Source organism: Aphis gossypii, chromosome 2, assembly GCF_020184175.1.
Source record: "Aphis gossypii isolate Hap1 chromosome 2, ASM2018417v2, whole genome shotgun sequence".
Taxonomy (NCBI): Eukaryota; Metazoa; Arthropoda; class Insecta; order Hemiptera; family Aphididae; genus Aphis; species Aphis gossypii.
The window spans coordinates 16,789,985-16,811,798 of NC_065531.1; the positions used below are offsets into that span (position 1 = coordinate 16,789,985).

General features: G+C 28.6%; 5 protein-coding genes across 6 annotated transcripts; 1 reads left to right on the plus strand and 4 right to left on the minus strand.

The window, feature by feature from the left end:
• Nucleotides 1–68: 68 nt before the first annotated feature.
• Nucleotides 69–5,546, minus strand: LOC114127421 (uncharacterized). The gene is made up of 6 exons (XM_027991648.2): nt 5,136–5,546; nt 1,412–2,228; nt 1,046–1,332; nt 864–959; nt 677–795; nt 69–605 (listed from the first exon to the last, which is right to left on the minus strand). The coding sequence occupies exons 1-6, from the start codon at nt 5,317–5,319 to the stop codon at nt 432–434; spliced, it is 1,677 nt and encodes a 558-aa protein (XP_027847449.1). The 5' UTR covers nt 5,320–5,546; the 3' UTR covers nt 69–431.
• Nucleotides 5,547–9,137: 3,591 nt separating this feature from the next.
• On the minus strand, nt 9,138–11,243 carry LOC114127440 (zinc finger CCHC domain-containing protein 9-like). Its single transcript, XM_027991676.2, has 3 exons — nt 10,628–11,243; nt 10,328–10,486; nt 9,138–9,394 (listed from the first exon to the last, which is right to left on the minus strand). Exons 1-3 carry the CDS (start codon nt 11,056–11,058, stop codon nt 9,196–9,198), a joined length of 789 nt encoding a protein of 262 aa, XP_027847477.1. The 5' UTR covers nt 11,059–11,243; the 3' UTR covers nt 9,138–9,195.
• Nucleotides 11,244–11,701: 458 nt separating this feature from the next.
• On the minus strand, nt 11,702–14,951 carry LOC114127414 (DNA repair protein XRCC1). The gene is made up of 9 exons (XM_027991640.2): nt 14,638–14,951; nt 14,377–14,568; nt 13,741–14,308; nt 13,014–13,248; nt 12,793–12,912; nt 12,616–12,732; nt 12,293–12,541; nt 12,153–12,213; nt 11,702–12,093 (listed from the first exon to the last, which is right to left on the minus strand). Exons 1-9 carry the CDS (start codon nt 14,686–14,688, stop codon nt 12,022–12,024), a joined length of 1,665 nt encoding a protein of 554 aa, XP_027847441.2. The 5' UTR covers nt 14,689–14,951; the 3' UTR covers nt 11,702–12,021.
• Nucleotides 14,952–14,957: 6 nt separating this feature from the next.
• LOC114127415 (ubiquitin-related modifier 1) lies at nt 14,958–15,750 on the plus strand. 2 transcript variants are annotated; one of them, XM_027991641.2, is made up of 3 exons: nt 14,958–15,099; nt 15,255–15,323; nt 15,409–15,750. In XM_027991641.2, the coding sequence occupies exon 3, from the start codon at nt 15,415–15,417 to the stop codon at nt 15,724–15,726; it is 312 nt and encodes a 103-aa protein (XP_027847442.1). In that variant the 5' UTR covers nt 14,958–15,099; nt 15,255–15,323; nt 15,409–15,414; the 3' UTR covers nt 15,727–15,750. The 2 variants fall into 2 exon arrangements, with proteins under 2 accessions (XP_027847442.1, XP_050057652.1); XM_050201695.1 differs by lacking the exon at nt 14,958–15,099 and having other exon boundaries at nt 15,134–15,323.
• On the minus strand, nt 15,744–21,210 carry LOC114127413 (nuclear pore complex protein Nup50). Its single transcript, XM_027991638.2, has 3 exons — nt 20,753–21,210; nt 18,712–19,290; nt 15,744–16,895 (listed from the first exon to the last, which is right to left on the minus strand). Exons 2-3 carry the CDS (start codon nt 19,268–19,270, stop codon nt 15,904–15,906), a joined length of 1,551 nt encoding a protein of 516 aa, XP_027847439.1. The 5' UTR covers nt 19,271–19,290; nt 20,753–21,210; the 3' UTR covers nt 15,744–15,903.
• Nucleotides 21,211–21,814: the final 604 nt, after the last annotated feature.

The following is a 21,814-nucleotide window of genomic DNA, read 5'->3' on the forward strand; positions in this document are numbered from 1 at the left end:
GTATATATCTTGGTATACATTTGTTTCTATTCATATTTATATATAAATATTGTTAAAAAACATTAAAATATGATTAAGCCATCTTAAGTTTATTAGGATTATAACAGTACCGATGATAATCATTAAATAACTAGTATATATTATTATTATTATAATATATATATATATATATGTATTTTTGAATATTTTGTAATTTTTATTAAAGACAGGTATATTGATGAACTACTTCTTTTTTAATTTAACTTGCAAATAGTAGCAAAAACAAAATTGGTAACTCTGAGACAGATAAGCACCATCTAAATGAATATAATTTAAGCTTAGGTATACATATATATATATATAAATAAATTATATAATTATATTATGTAGGTATAATTTCCCAATTTTTAAATTAATATTATGATCAAATTATATTATTAAAGATTTGTCTATTAATCTTCATTCTGTAAAAAGTTAACCATGCACTTATGACATTGTATTTGTAGTGGATTTTCTTGCATAAGTTGTAGTATACGACGTGAAAAATATCTACACAATGGAGCTTTGCTACACAGTTCATGGGATCCTTGTATAAATTTATCTTCACATTCTGATTGTTCGGATTCCTAACAATTATAAAAATATTATTATTTCTATAAATCAAAAAAGTAATTTTTAGTTGCTACATGTTACTTACACAAGTACTACAAACACGGTAAAGCGTGCATACGGGTAACATTAAGTCCCCAGCTGATCCTCCCAATTCTAAACAGTTCTGAGTTATTTGTTGAAGTTGAGTACATTCATTACCATTAGCTAACAAAAATATTTATATTATATTATTTTCTTATATTTACATTAAATTCAGTTGTACAATGTGTTACCTTCTTTATTTGACTCTGCTATATCCAGTATAGAATTCATAGGTTGACTGTTATTTCCTGCAGGTATAACGTAATCTGCTTTTTCATATTGTTTTCCTAAAATTAAAAAATAATGTGTATTATATTATGTTATGTACAATTTAAATTTTCAATTAATTGACTTATAATTTGGTGTTACTTGCCTGGCTTCTCGTTATTTTCATTTCTAAGTTTTTCAATGTAGTATGCTTGATTCAAATTTGCGAGTACTTGGTTTTTGACATTGTTTATTTCTTCTGGATCATTGATACCTTGATTAGCTCCTGTGTATTTCAGTGCGTCGTTAATTAGCGTATCTTCCAACCACATTAATTTTTCATCTTTTAAATTGATATTATTCTCTTCATTTTCTTCATTTTCTTTCTCATAGGTACGTATATATTGATTTAAAATGGTATCTTCGGATGGTATGTTCTCGATCGATTTTTTCCTGAAAATGAATACAATAAACACAAGTTAATATCATTTATATGGACATTTATTACTAATTTAGAAAAATGGTGACACACTTTCTATCGTATCCAAAATAATTACTCCAATCGATAGACTTTTTTTTCAATTCTATTTTTAAGTTGTTACCGTCCACTCCTGGTTTTGCTGTTTGATTTACACAATTATTTACATCTGTTGTGGTGTTAGCGGTTGGGTTTGATTCTGATCCAAGAAAAATATTGTTAAGCTCAGCTGCCACTTTTGGATCTGTGTGCGATTCATTTAATGCGACATTTTTCTTCGACCTTTTCATTAATCTCGGCTTTACCCATTTACTTCGGTACTTGTTATTTCTTCTCATATGATTCCCGGGGATAAACACATACTGCCTTTTCATTGCCCTTTTATAGAGAGAGTCGTAAACATTTTTATATTCTTCCGGCATGTTGCGTTTTTCTTCTTGAGCCCTCAAATAACTCTCCAGCTCTTCATCTGTTATGCCTTGTAAATTTTCCTCGATGTATTTGTCTACAAGTGTATTTAACGCGTACAAGTAATCACCTTGATTGTCCATATTGTTTTTATAATCTTGTCCTATGTTGGGATTAGTTTTGTATCGTTCGCGAAAAGCAGAAGGTGTTGCGTATCTATCATATTTTAATTGTTGTAAATTGTCCGGCGTGTCAGAGCCTTCCCTTTCGCGGAATATCGACTTTTTACTCCACGATTTTTGAATGTCCTGAGGAATTATACTAGCCAAATAGTTAAGCAACTCCTCAGATAATCCGTTTTCATATTCTTTGCTTAATGGTATTCGTTCTTCTTCATATATATTTCCATAATTTTTTATATTTTTTTGATAACCATAGCCAATATCTTCTGGTTGACCATTTTCTAAAATTAAAAATAAAAATAAAAAGACGTAAGTGTATTGTATTTGTTCCGAAGTTTAGGTATATTATAAGTATAAAACGAGTTCTCTGTCTATTTAATTACGAATAGAAAAATAATATACTTAAATGTTAACTTTTTTACTATAGTTAAATATATTCATTAATGAATAGCATTATATAGGTAGCAGGTAGCTATTATATTTATATATTTGTATCTTATATATAAATATAATTTAAAAATATAAATACATTTTGTAATCTATGTAGTGCCTTGCTAGGCAAAACAAATTACTTGCAAGTTGCAGGGGGTATGATTATTTAATATGGGTCTATATAAGCTTTCATAAAAATTAGAAATATTTATAGCTATGATATACTACTATATAGCTCAAAAGCTGGTACCTAGGGCTCGACCGCCCGGAGCGTATTTATGACTTCACGCACGCCCCAACAACCCGCTGACACGATTAGCACTATTGAACAACAATATATTAAAAATAAGTGCATATTTTAAAGACGTATTTTCTCGAAAAATTATAGGTACCTACATACCTACCTAATTTGGTCTACTTTCAACGTATGCACTATATAGATGTTCTTATGCAATTGAGCCACTCCAATGAAGTATTTATATTTAATATGGTTTTTAGTGTTTTTACAATCTTTTAATTTACATTTAAAAATATGTGATTTTAATTTTCATCCATCGAACTATGAAGTACATAGTTGGATAATTATTTACCTCTCTATTTTTCAGTTTGGTAAAATTTTTATTTCTAAATACATTTTTTATAATACCATATAAGAGGTCATGAATGTGAAATTGAATTTTTACTTATGTATATAGAATAGATATGTACAGTGACTACCTATAGGTACACAAATATAATATACACGTTTAAGCAATCGTGTTGGTATGTATATGTTGAAAACTAAATTGTAACGTATATACAAGTACACAGACGTATATAGTTTTTATTTTAATAAAAATATGAAATGCATTTTATTTTAATTAGTTTAATACTACGCATCAAAGTGTACCTAAACCTTGAATTAAATAAATACCTATTCAGTTAATCGTGAAATGCATGCTCACACATACACATATGACATAATATATATTATAGGTATATATGATAACATATTAATACCTATTTAATGTTCAAAACGTGTATAAATGAGTAGGTTCATTTGTAAAGTTATTATGTAACTACAAACTAGTACATCATAAGTTAAATGTTCGACTCATATTTGATCGATTATTGATGTTTGTGGATTGTGCGCTTAAATAAAACTTTTCTATTATTTATATATGCGTACGGGTACGAATACTTGTCAGGACTGGACGATTGAATGGCTCGGGCATTTTTTATTGCAGTATTCTACATTTACAATCTATATCGAACTATTCGAACTTAACCTTTAAATCTGCTTAGAAATATTCTTATCTTTTTTTTTTTGTTGGTAGTATGGAGGAATCCATGAACGAATCAATAGGTATAGTAGGTAGCTGAAACGTTATCGACGATATTTAACCACCAACTACCGAGTATATAAATCGATACCTATAATATACATCAGGCCGGCGAAAGTTATCATTGCAAATAAGCATAAATGCAGACAAAAGTCTTTTATACATATGTATTATAATATATTATATCTATAATAAATATCGTTGTCGAGTATACCTAGGCTAATATTTGTAGATTAAGACGAAATATTGTAATGGGGAAGTTGTCCTAATACTATAAAGGACTTACCTAATCAGAAAATGATGTTGGCATAACAATGATATAATTGTATTACCTTTTTCTCTTTTAAATTAAAAGAAATCAATCTATTTTCTGCAAGTGAGAAAAGAGATGAGGTCGCATCATCACCCATCTCTTAAAACTATACAAATGCATTATCTCAATACGTCGACTTACAGTATGTATCTACTAATCTACTTGACTATACTATTATATATAGGTAAACAGTGGTGTAGCTAAGATTTTCTGAAGGGGGGTGTTAATTATAAACATTAAATATTATATATAATACGTACAAACTAAAACTTTTAATTTAATTAATTAATATGTATATATATTATTTTATATTTCATATTGTATTTACGATTTACCTATGTTCCTATTTTATTATATATATTTAATATATACTAATGTAATATATGATACGGCTCAAGGGGGGTGTCATATCCACCAAACACCCCCCTTGTATACGCCACTGTAGGTAGGTACTATAAGTTACTCGCAGCCCCTCCCTAAGTTCTATATAATTTAGGCATTCCCGATTAATGATATGTCGTACACTGTCAATTATCTACATATACCCTATAAGGGATTTTCGTTGTGTGACAAAAATGGTACGGAGATCGGGTAAGATCAACTTAACCCTCATTACTTTTGTCAAAAAAAATTTGTAAAACCTTGTATACATTATACTTCGCATTTACCCCGCACCCGTTGCCGCGGCCAAGGTCACGGTTTCTGCGTAGCCCGCCTACATAATATAAACACAGATTACAATACATCCTCCTTATAACGAACCTCCCCTTTTTCTATACCAGGGATGGCTAAACTTTTTTTGGACACGATCTAATAAAAATATACTTAATTTTAGAGGATCGACTTCCATAGAATTTTTTTTTTGTTATTATTAAATAAATATAATTATTAAGAAACATATAGGGCGTGTGACCCTAAAATTAAGTTCTAATATGATCGACTTTGAAATTGTCCGAGATCGACTGTTTGGCCACCCCTGTTCTATACAATGAAAATACCTTTACAATTTTATATATATTATACAACGGAAAAATCTTAGTTGTTTCCGAAGGATTCCGTTTGTAAAGATGTTTTACACCGTACTATACGCTCAGTGATCACCGTGCCGTGCAGCAACCTACCTGGGTTCAAGTAGAGTTTTGCCCCCATCACCTGCGGTCCATTTGGTCCTAATTTTTCAGAAATGGCTTCCAATGCGGACCGTAGACTGTCGTCGGAGCCCTGGACGCCCACCACGGCCACCGCGATGCACGCTATCAGGTAGAAAGCGCGCACGGCGAACGTGGACGGGACGCGCCCTCTCATCTTTCGAATGGCGGCGCGGACTTTGGCAGGATACGACGACGGACGATTTCGGTCAGCCGCGGATCACCACCTGCACCACCACCGGTGTAGCGTATATAAGTTGGACAATGTGTGCGAAGTCGAACCGACGATTGTGTGTGGTCAGAAAACGAAAGGGAACGACGACGACGACGACGACGAAGACGATGACGGCGCGACGACGACGACGACGACGAAGGCTGTGGCGGTGATACGTTACAGGTGGTGGTTGCCAGGCAATGAGAGGGCTGCGCACAAAACGCGGAATGAATCAATAAAGTCTCCCCGTCCCGAGGGGGGGATTAGCTGTGGTGCAAGTGCTCGTTTTTGTGTGGGTGGATAGGTTTGATGCGGGGGAGGTGACGGGTGGCGTGTTTGGGGGTTGTATAGGTGGTGAGCGGTGATCGGGCAGCTGGGTGTTAAACTTGATGAAATGTACTGTACTAAATCCATAAACATCGCTCGAGCGTCTATAACAATTATGATATAATTCTTATACGTTTTATGTATTACAAATTAAGACGTGTATACGCATTAGTCGGTTATTATATTATATTATTATAATAAGTAATAACGTCAGCTCAGTGGCGTACCCGCAGAATTCGTTTATGGGGGGGGGTTACCATTTATGTATAATGGTATAATTATTGTAAACGTATAAAATGTTATTAATGTAATGTTCCATAAAAAAATTATATATACGTTACACTTCTAGAGGGGAGTTACCCACGCCCCCCCCGCCAAACGACACTGCGTTAGCTTGAAGTCCGTAAATCCGATTAAAAGAAAAAAATATTATAATAAAAAAGCATTATATTTTATTTTATTGGAACACTTGAAAACTTTAAAACAGTTCATAATCTTCTATATTCTTTAGTTTACAAATCAATTAAAATACAGCAGAACCAACAAAATATAAAATATTTATAATAATAAATGTCAACTCTTCTATTTAAGATGATTGTTGATGACCATTTGTTAGTTCTATAATTATTGTTGAATAAGTTTAGTTCTAAAACTATTATTTAGATGATAAATTCAGCAAATTTTAAAAGTACTTTCCTCGTCGTAATTTTAAGACTTAATAAACCCAATATATTTATAAAATATACCTAAGCAGTTTTGTACCCAGCATTATTATTTTTTTTTTGAAGTTTGGGGAGGGGGGGCGTGGTTGCTTTTTAAAAATTGCCTATTTTTTTTTTTTTTTTACATATTTGATTAATAATAGTATTTGAATGTTTTACAATTTACAAGAGAAGGTTCAATATCTCTATCAGATATTATGTAGGTAATAAACTAAAAACCTATTTTATAGTATTTTTTGTACAATTTTTGTGGTTGGTCATTTTCTTAATGAATAAATAATATATTGGTACTTGACATACATACACTATAATAATATGTGAAGTGTATAACCTTTCTAGGTATCTACTTGAAAGTTGACAATAAGTCAATAATATTATTTATTTAAATAAATATTTTAACATTCCAAAGGGTAAGAGTACCTAAAGTTAGTGTAACTAAAAATATCGCTAAATTAACAAATGAGGATAAAAATTGAATACAATGAAATCAAATTAAATATCAAGGTTTAAATTATAAATTCAATTTTTTAACTTAGTAGAGGAATAAAAAAAAATGTCAAAATTATGAATTAAGTTACATGAAGTTGGTAGGCGGTACACCGGACTATTAGTAAAATAATTATTTTTAGAATGAAGAATAGCAAATGGTGGGTTAAATCTTGAATTAAAAGAGAGAACTTTAAGACCGATCTTTTGTAATAATTCCGGACAATCGATGCATAAACGTGATATCATATTATAAATTCTAATTTTCTTATTTTAAGCGAATTTAGACCTATATGGTTTGCAATTTCAGTGGTGTTATTATATGAGTACCTACTTCATTTTAAAATCGTAAAAACGTAAAAAGCTTTTTTGTATTTTTTTAAATTTATTAACTAAACCAGATTGATCAGTGTTTCACAAAACCGTCCCATATTCGAATAAAGATCTTACTAGCAAACAATAAAAAACTTTCATACATAGCGAATCATGGAAATCAGAGCAGGTGCGTTTAATGAACCCTAGAACACAAAGACTTTTTCCGTATGTTAAATTAATATGGGCATTAATAGACAAATCGGCTGATAGGATAATACCTAGATCCCGAACTTGGGTGACAGAGTTAAGAGTTGTACCGATAACAAAATATTGATGATTTATAAGAGATCTAGAACGGGTAAATGGAATACAAACACATTTAGAGATATTCAGAGCCATGCCATTTAATGTGCACCAGCTAGAAAAAAGATCTAAATCATGTTGTAGTTAAGTTGTATCACTGGGAGAATTGATTGGCATATATAATTTCATATCATCAACAAATAGTAAAAACTTACATGATTTGAAATAGTTATTTAGGTCATTTATAAACAAAATAAAAAACAAAGGTGATAAATACTTCTAAATTGGTACAAGTTTTAGTAGGTAACTATTAAAATTACTTCTCTATATAATTATAAAATCATTTAAGTGTAACTACTCCACTGAAAATATTTTGAGGGTGTTCATATTAAAAAACCTTTTTTATTTCATTTTTAATGTTTTACATTCTAATCAAAATTTAATAAGAAATTTGAAGCTGCTTTTTTCCAGTTTCCAAACATGACACTTATCATGTAATAGATAATCTAAGAAATCTGCCATTTTAGTACCTAGGTATTTAAAATAAAAACATTAAAAACAGATTCTCCCTGTAAAATTCCAAGGTTATTATTTTTACTTTTTAAATTATACATGTAATAACAGACATCAATAAACCAATATTTTATAATAGGTTTACCATGTATTTATTATATGACTTGCATTAATTTTGGAAGGCTAATATAGTAGATACTTACACCATTATGAATAATGTAGTACTGCCAATGAATAAATCTGTGATACCCCTAACCATTGGCGTTTGTCAATGGTTTATTTTAACATTTATAACATTTTTCTAAAACTAAATTATGATGTATTTTTTTTTACTTATTATATTCAAGTACCTATTGTAAGAAAAAAATTGATCTTGATATAATAATAACTAATACAATTTCTATTTGTAAGTACAATCATAAAACTAAAGAATTTTACTGTAGTAAATTTTTTTCTGTCAGTGTTAAGGAATTTTGATTTTTGATTTAGAAAACAAAATATTTGAGTAGGTCTAACAATACTTATACATACAATGTTTAAAATTTAGTTTTTACTATACTACAATGTTATTAAATCATAAAAGTTTAGAAACCAAATAACTTAATAATTAATCAATTTATAATTTTATTGAAATGTTCTGTATTAATTACTCAATTCACAATACAATAAATCATTTATACTCTATTCCAAATGAGATTAGTCTTGGCATCCAAATTGTGCGCATAGGCATGGCCGACGCCGCTGGTAGTCGCAGTCGAACAACTACTAGGTGGTGGAATCTGACCGCCAACAGACAAAAACTGGAAGCCGCGCAAGGCTGATCTCATTTACAATAGAGTATAAAAAACTATTGCATAGTACCTGTGGACATTTTTTTTATGAAAGTAGCTTTTAATCAATTATTTTCTGATCAGTCTGTATCATTTAAGAAATTAATTAAGGTTTAATTTTTTTTTTTATACATATATACTTGCTAAATGTTATTGTTGATCAGTTTAATCAATTTCCTAGAACACAGAGCAATGATGTAGTAGGACTAGATACCTATGCATTATTTTTTTTGCATTGTTTTATCTATTAAAATAACAAGAAAAATTTAATTTATTTTTAAACATATTTTATTAATAGAAAAATAGTTTAAAAATTCAATATTTTATTTCATTATGACTAATTTCTTTTTTTTAAATGTTCTTAAATCCCATGTCTTATTTTTTCTAGCTCTTGTTCTTTCATCGTCTAAATCTTCAATTGCTCGATTATCCATTATTCCAACTGTAGGTAAATCTTCTTCTCTTTTTCTCTTTTGTTTATCTGGACAATCTTTGGCAAAATGGGTAACATCTCCACAAGATCTAATAATTTACAAACATTTATTATAAAAATTGCTTTATTTTCTATTATTAATATTTTGTTAACATAAGTATAATTATGTTATTTACAAATATAATAAGATATTAAAAATAATATGAATCTTCTTTGTAAAAACAAACTTAACCAATTATATAATAATTTCAAGGGGATTAAAAACATTTTAGTTGCTGTTAATGTTAATAAGATTTTTTTGTTAAGCAGTGCCAATTATATACCTCATATTATAGTAACAAAATTAGGTATTGGTTTGTTACAGCCCTGCCGCGTAAAATAAAAACTTTATAGCCCCACCGGCCACCAATCAAGTTTGTTATCGTTCAGCCATCCATATAACAATAAATATAAAATAATGAGTTTATTTATTGATATTTATTAATCTAATAATTTGATGATACATTGATATAATATTAAAAAATGTATACTAATTAATTTTAAACACGAACAAACGACGGACAAATACGCACTGTGATGTTTGATTGATATTATATATTATATCGATCCATATTATGTGATAAATATCTATGATAGGTACTAACTGGTAGGCATATTAGTAACACAGATATGTATAATAACATATTTATAAAATAATATGTTATTATACATATCTGTGGTTAGTAATGGTATATTTTTTCTTTGAATAATTGGATTATTTGTATGATGTATTTATTATTATGGATGGAGGAGAGATAACAAAACTGAGTGGAGAGGGTATAAAGTTTTTACTAGCCACAGCAGGGCTATATCAAACCAGTAGCCAAAATTAATTAGTGTATGTAGCTGAAACCTACTTAAATTTATAAGTTGGTATATTTTTATAAGCAAGAATATATTTTCAGTTTTGAGTAGATTTTTTATTTTAAAAAAAATGACTTTTAATTCTTATTCTATCTTTATTCTTTATTTAAATAAATTACCGGCAAGCTCCTCCATTTGGATATAATCCCATCGGATTATCGGGACACTGACGTGAAAGATGTCCTTCTTCTTTGCAAATAAAACATTTGGCAAATTCAAGTTCATTACTGTTTCCTGCATTACGACATTCATGTAATTTATGTTCTGTTGATCCACATCTGAAATATTATAGTTAGAGTTAGTAATGTTAAACAAGTAGATATCAGTGATTCTAAATATATTAGAATAGTGATAGTGAAGCAAAGTCAACACAAATTACTTTTCTACCATATTCTTAACATCTCACACAAGTAACATACTTAAAGCACACCCCAAGAGCGGTGTTGGTACCCAACTCTGGGCATTGATTCAGCATATGACCCGGTTGTCGGCAATGAAAACATGCTTTTTGTCTGAGCCTGGAGAGTTTCTTTTCAGCGCGTCGACGCATGGGCATCAATTGTGCCTTCAGTTGATGTCTGGGCACACCCTGTTTAATTAACTTGAATTTTTCCACTCGTAGTTTCACTGCGTCCTCTTTCAATACACTAAACCCATCAAATTTTTCTACGTTTGAATATGAGTTGTGCTTGCTACTGCGACTCTCTTCCGATACCTCTAATGCGTTTGTTGTTGATTCGTCGTCTTCAGTTTGTTGAGGCTTTTCTTTCATTTCCAACCATGGTGTTGCTTCCTCCGGTATTTTTTGGTTAGATGATTTAGACCCTCGAGCCCTGGCAAATCTTGTCATGTTTCTGATTCCGCAAAATATATCTTATATATATTATATATGTGTGTGTATGTAAACATAAATCACAAATATAAGTTAATAAATAATAGCCCACTGTTGCTACAATTGTCAACTAAATATTAAACATTTAAACGTACAGAATGTGGCAAAAAAGAATTTCACGTGCCCTCAAACGATTAAAGATAATATTATCAACAATTATTGATTGCAGTGATAACTGATAAGGACTTATCCAAAAAATGATAAGGTTCGAAAGTTAAAAATGATTACTAACTGTTGATATTGAAATAAAATTACTCATAAGTTATAACTTAGGTATATCCATGAATAGAATCATATTATTCCGTAATCCATATCCCATCAAATATATAATATAATATATGAAATGAGAGCCAAGTTCAATATTATCATTTACCTTACCTATACTTTTAAAGTTTATGTATCTAAATGGGTGCTAAGTTCAATGATCAGTCCTGAAGTTTATTTAAAACAACTTAAAATATCATTTCTTCTTATAACTTAGAATATATTATTCTCAATTTCTATTTTTAATACATTAATACATTATTACATGAGTACTTACACAATCAAATACTTTTGTAACTATGTCCTATAAATATATCATATAATAATACACAAATAATTTGTCTTTAATCATTATTTAATATTTATTAGTTAGGTAAACCCGATTAAAATATGCATTACAATGAAATCCATTCCCTAGTTATTATTTATCCATATCATGTCCTAAGAATAGTAGTTAAAAGTTTTCAGAGTGCCTAATCAACAAAAACTATATAATAGTAAAACATACTTTATTAATTGTTATTCTAAAATACTTATAAAAATAAATATAATATACAATCTAAGATATAATAATTATTATGCACTATCATTAAACATGAGTACAGAGGATTAAACCATTACATCTTTTTTTTTTAGTAGGTAATAGAGGGACAAGTTTTATTTTAAAGGTAATATTTTTCTTGCATCATAACAATCCCTAATCCATTGTGGAGTAACAGAATTCTTAATCTGAAAAAAATATAAATTTTAAATAATAATCAAATAAAATTTAAACATTGATGTCTTACTTGTAAATCATTTGCATCAGTTGAAACAATATAGTCACATTTATCCTTTTCACTCAACTTTCTACATAAAAAAAAAAAAAAAAAACCATAAATAAATACATGCATGAAAAATGTACTATTTTATTATGTGTATGTATTACCCTTCAAGTGCTATAATGTAGCGATTGCATTCTTGTTTTAACAAAGGGTTTAAACTGGATGATAAATAAAATAAACAATTACGAAATATACTATCTAAAAATGGCAATGGTAAAATGCTTTCATCGGCTAATATATCTTTAGGAACATCTAAATCAGAATCAATGTCAGTATCTAAATCATACGGTGATATTGTAGTATTTTTTTCAATTACTGAACTATAGTTTGTTTGTGATGTTGAGGGTACTGGTCTTAAATAACAAATAAATAAATAGTTTAAGTAATTTAAACTTTATAGTACTGTTAAAATGTTTAAGTGCAGTACTTTGTAGAGGCGCTGTTCCATTCATCATCACTATCATCAGTTTCAACTGAATCAGTAGATGCACAAATTTCATCTTCACTTTCTGGTTTATTTTGTTCCAATTTATCCAAAGCATACCTAAAATATTAGTAAGTTTTAGTAATAGTTTGATAAAGTATATTTTATTTTTAACATTACCTTCTCCATGGAAATCGACATTTATTTGAATGACATTTATCAATCCAATCACTTTTTACTATGCGATAGGCACCTTGTCTTTTGCATTCACGATATTTTGGAGTATTTATAAAAGCGCATCTATAAAATGTATTAACATAATAACATGTATGATTTAAGAAAGTAGCTATGAATAAGTGATTTTTAAATAAATAGTTAAATAATTTAATTTGTACACTTACATTAGATGTGTGCAAGACAAATCCCAATTATGTTTGTATCTGGCACCCATTTCCAAAGCTTTTGAACGAATGTTACTACGATATGGATTTTCATAGCCACTCATTACAAATACAACATTGTTTAATAATTCACTGAACGGTTTTGTTACTGGTAATGGATTTTTAATTAATTTAATTTTTTTTCTGGATGGTTCCAAGTTTAGTGATGATGGACTTGATTCTTTCTTTTTAGTAACTGTATAAAAATATATAAATAAGTATAATACGTGATTATTGCAGAAGTTGTAAAAAAACACCATGGAAAAAAGCCTATGTGAATGACAGAATATTTTGCTTAAGTATATTATAACATAATCTTTTATAAACGTCATCTTTAAGTATGTTTAACAATGTACAAATGACTATTAGGTATAACATTTTTTATCACCCAACCTTTAATTTAAATTATAATCTCTATTTTGATGATTAACTAAGTAATATTTAAAAAGAAAAAATACAAAAATGAGTGCATAGATATTTATAACTTCAGATATCAAACCTAACCAATTATACAAAAGTATAGAGTATACTATATAGTAGTATACATTTAAAATTCAACAAAATAGTATTTATTAAAAAAAAACTTAAATAGGTAAGTTTCAAAAAGTTGTATTTTATTAAATTTATTAAGTTATTAAAAAAATATTGGCATATTGACTGATTTTATATAAGCATAATATTACTCTACCTTTATTTTTAACAGCTTCCATTGTAACTGTATTTTTTTTTTTAATATTTAAATCAACATTTTTTAGTTTAACAGAATCTTTTGGAGATTTGGAGATTTTTTTGTTTGTTAAAGGTGTTTGAATATTAATATTTGTAGAATTTTCATTTTTAAGTTTTGCTGTTTCCAAGTTTTTTTTATGTATTGCAAGTAAACGATTAACTGGTGAATCTGGCATCCGTACAACGTCTTTATTTTCATTACGCATAGAAAATAATCGACCCACAGATGAAATATTGTCAGAATCATCATCATTTCTTAATGTAAAAGATCCTAACTGAATAGATTGTGACTGGATAGGCTCTTTTTGTGGTATATCCTCAGGTATATCTTTTGAATGAAATGTTACAAATGATAAACCATATTTGCTCTGTTTAATGTATGGTTGTGTACACACAATTTTTACTCTATCCCATGATTCCTTAGATGCCGAAGATAGATGGTCAGTGTCAAAGAAACGGACTTTGTTAACATTTAATCCATTTTTACATTCATGCAATGTCATCAAAGAAGAAGTTACCAATAGTACCTAGAATGTTAAGTTTGTAGAATGAATTGAAAATTAAATAAAATCGATTATGATTAAGCAACAATTACTTGAAATTCGTCAGAAGTAGATTTTCCTACAAATATTTCTACAAAAGCAGAATTATCATTTCCAACGTCAATGGAACTAATGACAGACGGTTTCAAAAATTGAAGAATGACCGTAGCTTGTTTTTCACCTGATTTACAACGCCATGTCTGATGTGAATCAGAGACGTTGAGTATATTTTCTGCTTTGTGTGCCTATTTATCATACATCAAGTTCGTATAATCATCAATAAAAATATTAATTTAGAGTTAATAAATACATACTTGGTCTTCACTGCTAATGCTTATAATACGATCGACTGGAATCGGCCCCATGACATTTGTTATTAAAAAATAGTCATTAGTTATAAAGAAAAGCAATTAGTAAATGGAAGAATTTCACGTGAAATATTGAACAACACAGATAAAAATTAAAAAACTTCGAATTATTGAATAAAAGTAAACAAACACGCTTTTCCCGCTTCAAAAATCTTAACTTATCTGCTACAGAGTAGTTGTATTATCACGGGTCATATGAATCACACAATCTTGAATCTGTGATATTATTAAATAAGTGGCATGAACTCATAGATGGAGCATGGGTATATAGTTCCAGCGGTCAGACGTGAGTGCGCTGTTCTACTATTACTGAATTACTATCCACATGTGCAATAGAATTTCATGTTCGGCGATCTTATGCAACGTGTTTACGTATAGGGCATCGTACAGTTGGGCCAGTGATAACAGGTAGATTTTTAACATTTCATCAATTAATATTGATTAGAATTTAAATTTTAAATCTTACGTTTAATTTATTATTTCATTGCCTATTTGTTGTAATTCAGTTTTACACATCTAATATAAATTATTACTTGAACATTATTTATAAAAAATAAATGTAGGTACATACTTTGAAACGACTTGCAGTATTTTAATACAATAATTACGGCTACTTAACTCGATATCTACAGGTAATAGAGTAATCGATATTGTTTTGAATTTTCATTTTTTCATAATATTTTAATTGTTGTCAATATTTTTTGTCTTAATTATTAGAATACAATGGAAAAGGGACTAAGTATAACAACCGAATTTACCAGTGGACTTCAAATTCTATTTAACAACATAAAGAAACACAAAGTACTGTTACCAGAAACGGAAGAGCCTTGGACACTGGGATTGCTTTTGTTCTGGATTAAAGATAACTTATTGGTCGACAAAGATAAATGTGATTTGTTTATGAAGGGCAATACTGTGAGACCAGGCATTATTGTAGCCATTAATGACCAAGATTGGGAACTCTTGGGCGATTTAAAATATAAAATTAAGAATAATGACAATATAACATTTATATCTACATTACATGGCGGTTAATAATAAAAACATTGAAGTATATTATTTATTGTTTATTTAATACGAATGAAACCTACTCAAATTAATACATTTTACACAATATTATGTATCTTTATTTATCTATAATAGTCTGGAAAAACTTAAAATTATATAAATAAGAAAATCAATTATTTTGATATTGATAACTTAATATTGGGATTACTTTTTTAATTTGATAAGTTCTTTTTCAAACGAATCAGTGATTTGTGAATCTTTAAATTTGAATAGAATTGTTTGTGGTTTGGTACTTTTCGTAGGATCAAGAATACATGTTAGCTGAACATTTTTTGCGTTACGTTTAGTAAAATTGACAGATTCATTCAGTAACGTATTTGCCATAATAGTTCCCAAGGCATTATCATTTCTCATGATTAATTGTAATTTATTATCTACTGGTATTAAATACAATTGACCAATTCCGAGTTCTTCATATTTACCATTTTTAAAACTAAATAATTTACTCTTAGATTCAAAAATTGCATTCTTTTCTTTAACAGGTGTAAACTTCACAGTAGGTGGTTGATCCTCATCTTCATCTTTTGAGTTTTCAGAATCGGCCTTCGTTTTTCCTCCAGAAAATGTTAAGGTAGGTGATTTTGATCCAAAACTAAAGAGTGGCTTGACATCATTTTGTTCAGAAGATTTAAATGAAAATGATGGTACAGTACTTCCTCCAAAATTAAATGGAGGCTTTGTGTTTAATGTTCTACAAAACAGAGGTTTATCTAAAGGTGGCAGTTTTCTATCCAAAATTGCAGGTAAAGGTTTTTCTGGTTTTTCATTAGATTTTAATTCAGGAGACTTGCTAGTTAAGGTTGAAAATGGCTGATTGCTGAATTTAAAATCACCTAATTTAAATCCATTAGTTTCCGTTACTGTATTCTTTGACTCTTCTGAAGAAAATACTTGAGATTTTGTTTCTATATTTTTTTCTTTTATTTGTTCTTTAGTCGTCTTATCAAGTTTCAAAATATTTGCACTTGGTTCTTTGACATCAGAATCTTGGCTTTTATTACCAAAATTAGACCAATTGCCCAGTGGACTACTAAAACTAGTTTCATTTTTCTGGACATTGACAGGATTATTTTTTACTTCATCCGAGTTTTTTGTACGTGTTATTTTACTTTCCGATACTGATATTTGAGGAGAAACTGAAACATTTCATTAAAAACTTATTTTAAAATATAATAAATACTTTGAATTAAAGCTTAAACCTCTAACTTCTCAATATAATGATAAGTAAATTTCTACACTACAATTATAGTTCAAGTATAAATTACTGGATGGTAGATATGGAACATCTACTTCATAAGTGTCTAACAGAAATTTAATTTGTGTTAGTCAGTGAAAGGCCAAGAAAATAGAAAATACCAACAGGGATATACTTAAAAAAGTTCAGTAATTACTTATTTACTTTAATTTTTAACTGAATCCAATTACTTAAATTTTATATTGTTGACAATGTTAAGAGCATAAACATAGGCATATAAAACAACTAGACAGCTAGCTGACCACATAATACTATTGAATCAGTACTCATGAGCCTTTGAACAAAGCAATAAATACTATTGTTTTATATGTATATTTTACATTTGTACATAGACCATCTTATCTTTCATGGTATTTTGTAAACATTACTTTTGACATATAGGTGCATTTTTCACACCCTTCTAAGAATGTCATAGGCGGTTATCAAATTATTTCAATTGTCAATGACTAAGAACTGATGTCAAACAAACTGGCAGTCTGTGACATTGCTTCCCTATAGTCAACTCATCACCCTAAAATTATGTTATTTTTCATAATTCTATACTCTGATCAATGAAGTTAAGAAGACAACATCAAAATGATCATTTTTTTTTTATTTTGGGTCATGGTCATTTGTTGATACAATTGAATCACCAACTATACTCATACCATTCAATTAAATCACATGCCTTTTCATATTAATTGGTTGCAATGTTATAAAAAAATAGATAAAACTGGAGTTTTATGACGAGTAAAGTTGCAAAAGCAACATTTGCATACTACATATGCTAAAAGTTAGGTTAACTTTTTCTTTTGTTATGTAATCACCTAAATTATTATACTAGGAAAAAAATTCCTTACTGTGGTTGAGGTCACTGACCAACAGTTTGTTTGACTTCAAATATAATATGATAATGACATTAAAAAAATAATATTCCATGTTTCTATATTATAGAAAATAGAACATAGAAAATTAATTTAACGCTAATGAAATTATGGGTAGCCAACATGAATATGGTAGCGTGCAGTTAAATATAATAATACTAATAGCCAAAATTGTTATAAATACATTATAGCTTGATACATTTTTATAAATTCATACTAAAAAAAATTAAAATTCATAATAATAAGTACATTAAGATTTTATAAAATAAATAAGACACTAGGAACAAGTTGGCCACCCTTGCTATATTATATTATTATTTAAGATGAAAATATATACTAATATTGTATGATTTTAATTTTTATAAGAACAAGATATAGTATTGTGTATTAAAAAGTTCAAATCAACCTGCTAAAAACTAAAATTATTAATCAAAATTGTATTTTATTCTACATTAAATATGTTTAATAAACAAAGTATACTCAAAAATTAATTTTACCAACATTCTCAGCAAAAATTAGTAATTATACATTTTTGATAAATCATAAAATGTACTACACTTCGGCCCACGAGAGAGAGCACTATGTCTTTGCACATACAAATAGGCGGGAGGAGGCAGAGTGGCGCACGTTGACAGCGGCCAGTGTTTTGGAGAGTTTAGTGGTCGGAATATGCGAGAACGGACAAATTATGGTCGCCGCCCAAAAGTGGTCTCTTGTGGGCTGGAGTATACATATTTATAAATTGGTTTATGAGTGATTAGGACTAAATTGTAATTTTTAATCTAACCTTAGAATTCAAAATATATATATATATATATATATAAATATGCATACCTTTAGAAGAAGTCATTGATGAATCAGGAGAATTTGTTTTAAGAGCAGAGAGATCAACAAATTTGCTGATTTGTTTTTCATAGTCTTTTAATGAAGGTGTTAATACACAATAAGGATTTTTTTCCACAGCATTTGTAATAAATTTAATAAATGCTTTATTAAGATTCATCACCTTATCATGATTAACAATTGGTGGAGTTGAACTCTTGGAACTGTTACTTTCTGAAAATGTTAAGCTACTAGACGTGGTCAATGAATTAATTGTTGATGCTGATGGATGATTTCCACTCTCGCTGGGTGTATTGTTAGATTTTGACAAAAAGGAAAATGCTTGCTTTGAATTTATATTACTAGAGAGACTGTTGAATCCAGAAAATCCAGAAAATATTGGTTTTAGTTCACCAGATTCATCTCTTTGTAATGTTCTTTTAGCTCTTTTCAAAACTCGGTTCTTTAATACAGAATCATCTGCTACTTGAAATGTTCCAGGATCTACTTTTTCTTCTTCCTCGTCCCAATTGTCTTTAGTTAGTTCATTACCTGCTCTGCGCTTACTCATATTGACGAATGTTTACAAGCCTATAAAACAAATATTTAGATATAAAATCATTAAATCAAATTATGAAAATATAAAATCAAGAGGAAATACCAATTGTAAATTAATTTTCTTTAACATACCAATCAGTTAAAAAGTTGTATAAATACTGAAATACTAGTATTTTATTGACATTATAAATTTTGTTCTTATGAAATTAGATAAATAATGTTTAAACTACAAATCAAGATGAATGTCCAATAATATTAAAGCTATCACTTTGGAACATTTAATTATATTTATTGAATTGTTTTCATTGATTACAGAACTAAAAGAATACAACAACTGTAATGGTAAACACTCCAAGAAAATTAGTTTGAATACGTAGAAATACTGTAAATATTTCATTTTTAAACAATAAGATAATAATAACATAGGCAATAATTAATAATTATAATATTTCTTAAACACAATATTTAAAGAATAATATGGGAATAAGAAGAAAATTATAAAGAAAAAAATGATGGTATTTCTATATCGCCTAAAAGAGTGAAGAGAATATGAATAAGTAGAAACCAAAACTATTAGTTTTTTATCACAATTCTATCAACTATAATGATCTGACCTATAAAATTAAAAAATAGAAAGCAACACGAGTACACTTAAATAGTTATAATATTTTGATTATTGAATATAGTATTTAAATATTGTTTTAAAATTACATCAAAAAGCAAAAGAAATTTGTCTAAAAACATCAAGTAGGTATATCTAATATTTATATATATAAAAAAAATAATAAGAATACCTAGTTAATTATCCATTTATTTTTATTCTTATAATACAATTAATACATATACCTAAAAAGATATAAAAAGTGTTATATTTATTTGAATACATCACCTAGCTATTTGAGCTGGTTTATTGAAAGTACCAAAATATGCTACCATAACATGTGTTCAACATATGTTCATTTTCAGCATTTAAGTCTATTCTAGCGGATAATGAGAGTTTTTCTGTTTGAAAACATCTAATAGTTCAATGCTATCACAAAGATAGACATTTTATTAACAACAACATATTTTTAATAAACATTTGCCTAAATTATACACATAATTTTTTCCAGAACATTAAAAATGTTCATATTTAATTATTTTCATATCTAGGTAATAAATCCTTTATTAATTAATGTGCTTTTTTAAAATTGTTTGCATAAGTTTAAGTTTATAAGGTCATATATAATAAAGTATAAACACATACTTTAATGTTTTTTAGTGCTATAAATCCCGAACTGATAATAACAATACAGAATCAACAAATAGAAATTTGATGCATTCAATTAAAAAGTAAACATTTAACATTAATATTATTAATTAAAACTATTAAACAAGTACCTATATATATCGATAGAATTAGTGTATTGGGTATTCCTAGATATATTATTATGTACCAATTAACCATTAACATTTTATAATCAAATTTATTTAATAGATCATTGCTGAATCTCACCTTTTTGTGATTGTAGAACAGGCCACAGGAGGAAATACGATTCACTAGATAACTAGAATGGTGTGATACACATAAATCTTATTTACACTACACAATAATAATGAAATTTGGAATTGACGTTTTACCAAACATTAACTTCTTAACACTTAACAATAACCGTTAATTTGTGATTGTAAAAAAGAAAATGCAACTAGTAAGTAGTGACTGATAAGTGGTAATTTCGATAACTAAAAATATTATAGTGTATACATCAGTACATTAACAATCATAGCCTCTCTATTCGGTTTTCAGTAGCCTTTACAGACTACTTTTAAATGTTATCTACGATTAATACAATTCTACAAGACGAAGTCTCCACTTTCCAGTCATAGAATTAATACAGGATTAATGAAATAACCTGATAAGAAAAACAACGTGCTCTAGCCTCTAGATTCGGAATGGCGGATATTCATGGATAATAATCGATTATGCCCGTCGGATGTCCAAACCTCCTAACCACGATGGCCAGCCGCCGGCCGTGGAACAGTGTGGCCCTATTAAAAAATCTAAAGCAGTTACTAATTTCTATTCTGTGCCATGTCCATGACTATCTAACAGTAATAATATTATGTAAATCATACATATTAAGATCATAATATTATGGATGTTTGTTGTACCCACGGATTTCTCTATCTAAAACTGCTGTGGTTCACACTTTCACAGTTCACAGACCAAATTAAATTCATTTTATCTGTGTTGGTTATACTTTTTATTTTGTACACCAATACCAAGCCATATGCAATAAAAAACAGACTAACCATCATAGAAACTCATTAGCAGTGGATAATATATATATTATTATATTATGTTTATGTCAATGACTATTGTACTACAGATCGCAATATTTCAAATAGTAGACTATATCTTAAATCGTGGTCACGATGTAGAGAAGATCTTCTCTGCATCGTGATCGTGGTAGTGTACCTTAATTCACGGTATTCTAATATTATGGTGATACAAATTTCAAACTTGGGTTGGTAGTATTGCTTTTAAATATTGTTGCTAACTGATAAAAACTTATTA

Excerpts from the sequence above, each read along its gene's own strand:
- LOC114127415 (XM_027991641.2), top strand. The coding sequence starts at position 15,415 with ATGGAAAAGGGACTAAGTATAACAACCGAATTTACCAGTGGACTTCAA.
- LOC114127440 (XM_027991676.2), bottom strand. The coding sequence starts at position 11,058 with ATGACAAGATTTGCCAGGGCTCGAGGGTCTAAATCATCTAACCAAAAA. Across the intron at positions 10,487-10,627 it reads GCTCTTGGGGTGTGCTTTAA|ATGTGGATCAACAGAACATA; the intron begins GTATGTTACTTG and ends ATAATATTTCAG. Across the intron at positions 9,395-10,327 it reads CCAAATGGAGGAGCTTGCCG|ATCTTGTGGAGATGTTACCC; the intron begins GTAATTTATTTA and ends GTAAATTATTAG.
- LOC114127421 (XM_027991648.2), bottom strand. The coding sequence starts at position 5,319 with ATGAGAGGGCGCGTCCCGTCCACGTTCGCCGTGCGCGCTTTCTACCTG. Across the intron at positions 1,333-1,411 it reads TATTTTGGATACGATAGAAA|GAAAAAATCGATCGAGAACA; the intron begins GTGTGTCACCAT and ends ATTCATTTTCAG. Across the intron at positions 606-676 it reads ACCGTGTTTGTAGTACTTGT|GAATCCGAACAATCAGAATG; the intron begins GTAAGTAACATG and ends TATAATTGTTAG.
- LOC114127414 (XM_027991640.2), bottom strand. The coding sequence starts at position 14,688 with ATGGGGCCGATTCCAGTCGATCGTATTATAAGCATTAGCAGTGAAGAC. Across the intron at positions 12,913-13,013 it reads TTGTCTTGCACACATCTAAT|ATGCGCTTTTATAAATACTC; the intron begins GTAAGTGTACAA and ends TACATTTTATAG. Across the intron at positions 12,214-12,292 it reads TACATTATAGCACTTGAAGG|AAAGTTGAGTGAAAAGGATA; the intron begins GTAATACATACA and ends TTTTTTATGTAG.
- LOC114127413 (XM_027991638.2), bottom strand. The coding sequence starts at position 19,270 with ATGAGTAAGCGCAGAGCAGGTAATGAACTAACTAAAGACAATTGGGAC. Across the intron at positions 16,896-18,711 it reads ATCAATGACTTCTTCTAAAG|TTTCTCCTCAAATATCAGTA; the intron begins GTATGCATATTT and ends GAAATGTTTCAG.